Below are 10,143 nucleotides of genomic sequence, written 5' to 3'. Positions count from 1 at the left end.
TCACTGGTTTCACTACTGCAGCCAGCGATGGGCTTTCAAGCAGTGAACAACTTGAATTCGAAATTCAAATGAAGTCTAATGACTTTACCTTTGACCGTGGGATGGGGGGTTAACCTACCTAGAAGTCTTCATGGATGTCTGTGTTTCATTACGCGTCATAGGTGTAAGGAAAGCCGCGTTCCAAGACTCACTATCGCGCTTCCTCTTTCACACCGGAAGGAGTAAGCGTGATAGTGAGTCTTGGAACCTGGCTTTCATTACGCCCATGACACGTAATGAAACACAGACATCCATGAAGACTTCTGGGTAAGCTATCCCCCCCCCCCCCCCCCCATCCCGCAGTCACAGGTGAAGTCATTAGACTTCATTCGAATTTCATATTCGAGTAGTTTACTACTCGAAAGCCCATCACTGAATACAGCATCGCAAGAGGTGCAAGGATGGGAAAATGCTCCCTGAGCACTCTGCACTTTTTTTTTTTTTTTTTTTTACCGTATCTTTGGAAGACAAAAAAAACTCACTTCCCCCCCTTCCAGTTTTGCTCTGGTCCCACGCCGCGGCTTACTTTCACTTTGCATAGTTCGGAGGAACTGCGCCTGCGCTGCCCTAGCTGCGTGCCTCCTCGTTCACGTTCCCATACACATTGGAGGTCGACTTACAAGTCGACCTCCATTACGAGAAAAAAAGTGAGCCGCGGCAGGGAAACCGAAGGTCGGTCCAGGACTGCGTGGGCACAGGTCGACTGCAGGGGGCTGGCAGAAGTGAAACTCTTATTTTTTTAGCACTTCACAGTTCTGCTTTAAAGAGACACTGAAGCGAGAATAAATCTCGCTTCAGTGCTTATATTCAGCAGGGGCACGTGTCGCTATCGCGCCGCTAAACGGGGGTCCCTTACCTCCTAAATCCCCTCCGTGCAGCGGGGGATCACTTCCGCATTCAGGCAGGGCTAATGGCTGCAGCCCTGCCTCACGCGCGTCTGTCAGTGCGTATCTCCGCCTCTTCCCCGCCCCTCTCAGTCTTCCTTCACTGAGAGGGGCGGGGGAGAGGCGGCGATGCGCCGCTGATAGACGGCTCTGTGAGGCAGGGCTGCAGCCGTTAGCCCTGCCTGAAGAGCAGCAAAATCTACGACCAAGTTGGTCGTTGATTTTGCAGGGGGGCGTTTGGGGGTGAAGGGACCCCCGTTCAGCAGCGGGATAGCGGCGTTTTAGCAGGGGCACACATGCCCCTGCTGAATATAAGCACTGAAGCGAGATTTATTCTCGCTTCAGTGTCTCTTTAAAGTGTACCTAAAGTCAGACAGAAAAAATGAGTTTAACTCACCTGGGGCTTCCCTCAACCCCCTGAAGCTGATCGGTGCCCACGCTGACTCCATCAGATGTCCCTGGACCGGCCGGCGGCGACTTCCGGTTTCACCGTCACCGGCCGACAGGCTGGGAACGCGAGTGATTCTTCGCGTTCCCAGCCAGAATAGCGCCCCCTAGGGAGGCTGCAATAGCAGCATAGGGGGCGCTATTCTGGCTGGGAACGCGAAGAATCACTCCCGTTCCCAGCCTGTCGGCCGGTGACGGCGAAACCGGAAGTCGCAGCCGGCCGGTCCAGGGACATCTGATGGAGTCAGCGTGGGCACCGATCAGCTTCAGGGGGCTGAGGGAAGCCCCAGGTGAGTTAAACTCATTTTTTCTGTCTGACTTTAGGTTCACTTTAAGCCACGAATGAAAAATCAGTTTTACTTTCCTGGACCTTCTACCAGCCCCATGCAGCCGTCCCGTGCCCTCGCAGTCACTCACGGAGCCTCCAGTCCCCCGCCGCCAGCTAGTTTCGTTTTCGCTAACAGGCCTAGCCACGTGTATTTTTCTTCGCGGTCCGCAATAGTGTCCTGTGCCAGTTGTCCTTTAAGCCTGCCATGGCCGAGTTTTAAACTTCCACATACGCCCGCGCCTGCCATTCCCGTCGCTGTGGCCGGTCCAGCGACGCTTCAGCTCGTTGCAGAGCTCTGCATCTCGGTCACGAGCCAATTTTATTGGCTCCTAGCCCCATGATCACTGTAAGTCAACCACAGTGAAAAAGAAAAGGTCTTAAAGGGGCCAGATACTGCACATAACCAGTTTGTAATAAGGAATTATCTGCATTCTTACTTTGAATTTGATGCCAGCAGCTTACTTTAAAAAGGAGGAGGAGGGGGAGAAGGAGAAGCATCTTACAACTAATTTATGTGGCAACTGGTATCATAAAGGCATCCCAGAAACAGAGGCAAATAGTGCAACACTTTAAAGTGGTTCTGAACTCTCGAAAAACATAAAACATATAGAAATGCATCCTGTATGTACTTAGAGAGTTTAGCTCGTCTAATTCTACTTCATCTGTGACTAAGTACAAGTTGAAATTTGATCCCTTAGCTATGTCAGCTGACTGCCACGGCAAAGACCTCATTTGTAAACACAGGACGTTAACAATATGTCTGCTTTCATAGAAGCAGGAAGTAGATACACTGCAGATTTTTTGCAGGATTTGTATCAGCTGTAACAAAGAAATGTTTTTATTTAAATGTAATTATGTTGTTGCTTATCTTTTAGAGCAGAGAGGAAGTTCTGAGTTCCGATACTGAGGTATACCTTTTGGCTACCTGTACTGAGGGGATACCTCTGGCTACCTGTACTGAGGGGATACCTCTGGCTACCTGTACAGAGCAGATACCTCTGGCTACCTGTACTGAGCAGATACCTCTGGCTACCTGTACTGAGCAGATACCTCTGGCTACCTGTACTGAGCAGATACCTCTGGCTACCTATATTGAGGGGATACATCCGGCTACCGGTACTGAGGAGATACCTCTGGTTACCTGTACTGAGGGGATACCTCTGGCTACCTGTACTGAGGGGATACCTCTGACTACCTGTACTCAGGGGATACCTCTGGCTACCTGTACTGAGGGGATACCTCTGGCTACCTGTACTGAGGGGATACCTCTGGCTACCTGTACTGAGGGGATACCTCTGGCTACCTGTACTGAGGGGATACCTCCGGCTACCTGTACTGAGCGAACACCTCCGGCTACCTGTACTGAGGGGATACCTCCGGCTACCTGTACTGGGGGGATACCTCCGGCTACCTGTACTGAAGGGATACCTTCGGCTACCTGTACTGAGGGGATACCTCTGGCTACCTGTACTGAGGGGATACCTCTGGCTACCTGTACTGAGGGGATACCTCTGGCTACCTGTACTGAGGGGATACCTCTGGCTACCTATACTCAGGGGATACCTCCGACTACTGGGACTGAGGAGATGCATCTGGCTACTTGTACTGAGGAGATACCTCCGGCTACCTGTTCTGAGGCAGACACCTCTGGCTATATGTACTGAGGGGATACCTCTGGCTACCTGTACTGAGGAGATACCTCTGGCTACCTGTACTGAGGGGACACCTCTGGCTACCTGTACTGAGGGGATACCTCTGACTACCTACACTGAGGGGATACCTCCGGCTACCTGTACTGAGGAGATACCTCTGGCTACCTGTACTAAGGGGATACCTCTGGCTACCTGTACTGAGGGGATACCTCTGGCTACCTGTACTGAGGGGACACCTCTGGCTACCTGTACTGAGGGGATACCTCTGACTACCTACACTGAGGGGATACCTCCGGCTACCTGTACTGAGGAGATACCTCCGGCTACCTGTACTGAGGGGATACCTCCAGTTACCTGTACTGTGGGGATACCTCTGGCTACCTACACTGAGGGGAAACCTCCGGCTACCTGTACTGAGGGGATACCTCCGGCTACCTGTACTGAGGGGATACCACAGGGGATACCTCTGGCTACCAACACTCAGGGGATACCTCTGGCTACCAACACTCAGGGGATACCTCTGGCTACCAACACTCAGGGGATACCTCTGGCTACCAACACTCAGGGGATACCTCTGGCTACCAACACTCAGGGGATACCTCCGGCTACTTGTACTGAGGGGATACCTCCGGTTACCTGTACTGAGGGGATACCTCCGGCTACCTGTACTGAAGGGATACCTCTGGCTACCTGTACTGAAGGGATACCTCCGGCTACCTGTACTGAAGGGATACCTCCGGCTACCTGTACTGAAGGGATACCTCCGGCTACCTGTACTGAAGGGATACCTCCGGCTACCTGTACTGAAGGGATACCTCCGGCTACCTGTACTGAAGGGATACCTCTGGCTACCTACATTGAGGGGAAACCTCCGGCTACCTGTACTGAGGGGATACCTCCGGCTACCTGTACTGAAGGGATACCTCAGGGGATACCTCTGGCTACCAACACTCAGGGGATACCTCTGGCTACCAACACTCAGGGGATACCTCTGGCTACCAACACTCAGGGGATACCTCTGGCTACCAACACTCAGGGGATACTCTGCCTAATTATGTGTGGGGATTTTTTAATCTAATAAAAATTGTGCACATTTAATTTTCCACTCCACCCGGCTACTTTTTAATGGCATCTGGATGGAAAACATTTTGGGGAGAACACTGGGACAAGTTCTAAAGGCAATGATGGATGGCTGTGGTCTTTAGGTTCTCAGATAGCACTGAGAGCGAATAGAACAGACAACAATTCTGTCTTGAGAATGGAATTGGGTTCGTAGGTTTTTCAAAATTAGAAGCACTTTTTTCTCTTGCTTTTATACCCATATGTCAAAACTAGCTGTGTGTATATGTGTAAATCCACAACGTGCACAGCTACCTGTAATATCAATGACTGGCTCCTGTTTTGGAACAGGATGAGCATTTTCTTGTGTCTCCTCCACTTGTTCAGTAACCACCGCAGTATCATCAACTTCGCCTGTAAAAAAATAACATCAGCATCACATCTGTCCAGACTTGGGCATCTGTGCTCAGCTTAACACTTTCATACCATGCTCATGTCTGCAAGTACACAATGTAAATTCAGTAGGACGTGATTTTTTTTTCTTTTGGGGAAGACTGCAATCCAATGCCAGTGTGGTTCATTTGCCCATGCAAACAAAAGGACAAATGAAGTGAGAGGCATATGAAGGTAGCCATATTTCTTTCCTTTCAAAGTGTACCAGAGACAACCTGCAAAGAGCAAATTTATACATACATGGGGCTTCCTCCCTCCAGTCCCTCGACGTCCTCCTCCGCTGCCTCCATTCTCCGCTACGGGTCTAGGTGAGTGCACCAGTCGGTACAGAGCAGAACAGGAGCAGTCCGGACGAGCGCGCTCCCGTGGCTGGGAAGGTTCTGCGCCTGCGCAGGAGCAGATGGGGTGGACGCGCATGGCCGTGCCGCGCATGTGCACTGAGCTTCAACTTCCTAACTTACCGGGACTAATAGCCGAGAATGGAAGCAGCAGCAGGAAGCAGCGGGACTGATCAGCTGGAGGAAGCCCCAGGTATGCATACATTTTCTCTTGCAGGTTTTCTCTGATTTCCTTTAAAGGGAAGGTTCAGGGAAACATTTAAAAAAATAAAAATCCATATCCACTTACCTGGGGCTTCCTCCAGCCCGTGGCAGGCAGGAGGTGCCCTCGCCGCCGCTCCAGAGGCTTCCGGTCGTCTTCGGTGGCCGACCCGACCTGGCCAGGCCAGCTGCCAGGTCGGGCTCTTCTGCGCTCCAAGGACGGGCTCTTCTGCGTCCCACGCGGGCGCGCTGACGTCATCGGACGTCCTCCGGGCTGTACTGCGCAGGCGCAGTAGTTCTGCGCCTGCGCAGTAAAGCCCGGAGGACGTCCGATGACGTCAGCGCGCTCGCGTGGGACGCAGAAGAGCCCGTCCTTGGAGCGCAGAAGAGCCCGACCTGGCAGCCGGCCTGGCCAGGTCGGCCACCGAAGACGACCGGAAGCCTCTGGAGCGGCGGCGAGGGCACCTCCTGCCTGCCACGGGCTGGAGGAAGCCCCAGGTAAGTGGATATGGATTTTTATTTATTTAAACGTTTCCCTGAACCTTCCCTTTAAGCAATACCAGTTGCATGGATATCCTGCAAATCTAATACTTGTATTTATTTTTTGTATCAACCAAACCTCTGTTTATTGAAAAGTTGCAGATAAAAGTTTGTACTTTTAGCCGTAGATCATGAACAAGCAAATGCAGATCAGAGGTTTCTTACATTTTTGTTAAAGAGACACTGAAGCGAAAAAAAAATTATGATATTATGATTTGTATGTGTAGTACAGCTAAGAAATAAAACATTAAGATCAGATACATCAGTGTAATTGTTTCCAGTACAGGAAAAGTTAAGAAACTCCAGTTGTTATCTCTGTGCAAAAAAGCCATTAATCTCTACAACTTTCAAAGTCGTGGAGAGGGCTGTCTTCTGACTTTTATTATCTCAACTGTTAGTTAACTATTTCCTTTTTTTCTGCCAGAGGAGAGGCCATTAGTTCACAGACTGCTCTGAAAGAATCATTTTGAATGCTGAGTGTTGTGTAATCTGCACATATTAGAGAATGATGCAATGTTAGAAAACACACTATATACCTGAAAATAAAAATATGAGAATATTTTCTTTGCTGCTAATCTTCTAGTAATTATTCATAGTACACAACCAATTCATTATATCATATTTTTTTTCCGCTTCAGTGTCTCTTTAAAGGGAACCTTAACTGAGAAGGATATGGACGTTTTCTTTTAAACAATAGGCAGTCCTGCTGATCTCTTTGGCGGCATTAGTGGATGAATCACACCTGAAACAAGAATGCAGCTAATCCAGTCTGTCTTCAGTCAGGGCACCTGATCTGCATGCTTGTTGAGGGGCTGTGGCTAAAATTATTAGAGACATAGGATCAGCAGGAGAGTCAGGGAACTGGTATTATTTTAAAAGGAAAAATCCATACCCTTCTCAGTTTAGGTTCCCTTTAAATCTGATTGGATTAGCTACATGCTTGTCTCTGGTGTGATTCACACACTACTGCAGCCAAAGAGATGAGCAGGACTGGCAGGCAACTGGTATTGTTTAAAAGGAAATACATATGGAAATGCATATCCCTCTCACTTCAGGTGTCTGCATTATATTGTTACATAGTTCGTTTGGTTGAAAAAAAGACATTCGTCCATTAAGTCCAGACATACTAAATCATTCTAACTTTGAAGCAGATTTATCACAGGACCATACTGATAATCGTATGACTATTATTGACATTGATGATTAATTATAAATCATATTTTGTATGTAATACAAATATTTTATTGTAATTTTTTGCATTTTATTTTAGACAGACCTAAATGCGCAGCTAACATCCTGTACTTTCTTCACACCACACAGTTGTGAGGAGAGAACAGACTTGCAAGTGCATCCCTTCTCTTCCTGTACATGCAATCACTGTGATTGGTTGCATATAATGAATGAATTAATTAATGAGTGCCAACTGGCTAATCTAAGGTCAGCTACAGCCTACAAATGTACAGGGAATAATAATAAGAATGGTTGATTAGATGCAAATAATTCCAAGTTGATGCAGGATTATACAAAATTTGTATGGATATTTATACATCTTGAGAATGGACCAATCAATTTCTATCTTGGCAGAATTCATAAATTTGCATACAGAATTTGCATAATCTTACATCAACTCAGATTTATTTGCATTACACTAGTAACTGAGCATGTACTGTAGTAATTGTGCAAGGTTTCAATCAGGGGCGTAGCAATAGGGGGTGCAGCGGTAGCGACCGCATCGGGGCCCTTGGGCCAGAGGGGCCCCGAAGGGCCCTGCCTCAACTACAGCATTAGCTCTCTATTGGTCCTGTGCTCATATTAATCACTTCTATAGATGCTTTGAATAATGGTAATCATTAACAAACTGCTCCCCATTCCCTTCTTGCACCTCTGACACTGTAGTTGCCATTGGCAGGTTTTGGTGCGCCATATCAATTGTTATGTATAGAGTGCTTGGGGGGCCCCATGTAAAACTTGCATCGGGGCCCACAGCTCCTTAGCTACGCCACTGGTTTCAATATAATGCTTTGACTGAGCAGCTGTGTGCAGAGGAAAAAAAAACCAGTGCACAAAACTTGAAGCAAACCTGTAACTTTAAAGGACAACTGAACTGAAGTGATAGGGATATGGGGGCTGCCATATGTATTTCCTTTTAAACAATACCAGTTGCCTGGCAGCCCTGCTGATCTATTTGCTGCAAAAGTGTCTGAATAGCACCAGAAACAAGCATGCAGCTAATCTTGTCAGATCTGACGACAATAATGTCAGAAACACCTGATCTGCAACATGTTTGTTCAGGGTCTGTGGCTAAAAGTATTAGTGGCAGAGGATCAGCAGGATAGCCCGGCAACTGGTATTGCTTATAAGGAAACAAATATGGCAGCCTCCTTATCCCTCTCGCTTCAGTTGTCCTTAAAAAAAAAAAAAAAAAAAAAGTAGAAAAGAAGAAAAAAAAAAAAAAGTAGAAAAGAAGAAAAAAAAAAAAAAAGTAGAAAAGAAGAAAAAAAAAAAAAGTAAACCCACATAGAGGGAAGCCTCAGGAGGGTCTAGAACCTAGGTACGTGTACCCCAGGGGGTACTTCTGATGGTTCCAGGGGGTACTCGGGCTTCATATACTTAACCAAGAATATCAAATTTAGAGTTTTAGAAAATGATAAATCTTATTTAAACAACACCAAATTAGTGCTTTAGCTAATTAAAAGCAATAGTAAATTCTTGGAAATTGTTTAGAACCAATTTTCATGTGCTACAATTAAATATATATTTGTCAAGTGGTACTTGTGATGTTTACTATGCTAAGCGGTACTTGGTGAGTACAGGGTTTTAAAAGGGGTACATACCAATAAAATGTTGAGAAACACTGGTCTAGAACAGTGGTAGGGAACCTATGGCCAGATGTGGCTCTTTTGATGGCTACATCTGGCTCACAGACAAATCAGTAGAGGTTGATTCACTAAGCTACACTGCTCAAGCAGCGCAGCTTAGGCCCCTTTTACACTTAGGCCTCGATTCATAAAGCATTACCTCATGCGGTAATGCTGAAAACAGCAGACTTTACCGACCACTTAGCAAAATGTCAATTCATAAAGGCTGTTACCGCATGAAAAGCTGACATTACCGACGAGGGAGCTAAATTACCGACTTGGCTGCAGTTACCGACAACACATGTCAGTAAATTGTCAGCAAATGTCAATTCATAAAGCCTTCAACATGCAGTAAACCTGGCGGTAGTTACCGACACCTCTGGTGAGGTCTTAACAAGTTACGACAGCTCTGACAGCTCTGATTAATGCAAAGTGCAGAGATCCGAAAGTCTGTTTGATTCATCTGTGGAGAGAGCCGGAGAGACGTCTGTGTGAATCATTTCAGCAGGCAGGGAAAGACTGTGTGACTCATCTGTCTGAGTCATCAGTGGAAAGAGTTGGCTGTGTGAGTAATTTCTGCAGGCAGGGAAAGACTGTGTGACTCATCTGTCTGAGTCATCAGTGGGAGAGCCAGGGAGAGCCGTCTGTGTGATTCATTTCTGCAGGGCAAAGAGGGAATCGGGACACTGCTCTACTCTACCGCTCAATGGGCTGCGGTAATTTACCGACCTCCAAGGGCAGCTGGGGAAATCTTTATGAATTAGCACACAGACCGGGAAAATACCGAGTGCGGTATTTTCCCGACAAGATTTTTGTTATTGCACTGCTGTTTATGAATCAAGGCCCTAATCAGTTGCTCTAACAGTTAATACTGAAAGAAAACTGATTTTCAAAGTAATGTCGATGTTTTCCTCTGGCTCAGTTCCCACTAGACGCATTTTAACTGAAAGCTTTTTCACAATGTAATGCTATGTAAAAAACCGCATACCAACAAACACTAACGCACTTGGCAGACAGCCTATTGGGCCAAAGTGAAGGAATCTCATCCTACAAAGTGAATAAACCTCTAAGTCAGCTAGCTAATTGTACAAGCTGTTAGTCAGTATTTCTTCTGTCTGGCTCTCGGGAAAGTTTCTGTTGTTGCTGAAACCCAAGAGAAGCTGAAGGCGTGTCCGACACTTCCACTGCCCGGAGGATCAACTGTATATACATCACCATGGCAACAGGGACTTGAGTCCTACTGCCCCAGTTTGAAACATATTGTATGCCTCTCACGGAAATACAATTTAAAATATGTGGCGTTTATGGCTCTCAGCCAAAAAGGTTTTTGACCCCTGGTCTAGA

At 47.0% G+C, this 10,143-nt stretch overlaps 2 protein-coding genes across 2 annotated transcripts in view; both read right to left on the bottom strand.

Annotated features, from left to right (window-relative positions):
• The window catches only part of LOC137529023 (oocyte zinc finger protein XlCOF8.4-like), a 37,015-nt gene that overhangs the window by 8,227 nt on the left and 18,645 nt on the right, over positions 1-10,143 (bottom strand). The window contains exon 6 of the mRNA XM_068250893.1: positions 4,725-4,823. Within this exon, the coding sequence (XP_068106994.1) occupies positions 4,725-4,823 (99 nt within the window). The remainder of the gene's footprint in view (positions 1-4,724; positions 4,824-10,143) is intronic.
• LOC137528391 (transmembrane channel-like protein 5) lies at positions 1,701-4,497 on the bottom strand. The gene is made up of 3 exons (XM_068249685.1): positions 4,462-4,497; positions 3,749-4,398; positions 1,701-3,694 (listed from the first exon to the last, which is right to left on the bottom strand). Exons 1-3 carry the CDS (start codon positions 4,495-4,497, stop codon positions 3,322-3,324), a joined length of 1,059 nt encoding a protein of 352 aa, XP_068105786.1. The 3' UTR covers positions 1,701-3,321.

This window comes from Hyperolius riggenbachi, chromosome 8 (assembly GCF_040937935.1).
Source record: "Hyperolius riggenbachi isolate aHypRig1 chromosome 8, aHypRig1.pri, whole genome shotgun sequence".
Lineage (NCBI taxonomy): Eukaryota > Metazoa > Chordata > Amphibia > Anura > Hyperoliidae > Hyperolius > Hyperolius riggenbachi.
Note: the sequence above shows the minus strand (reverse complement) of the source record. Positions and strands in the feature narration are given on the sequence as shown.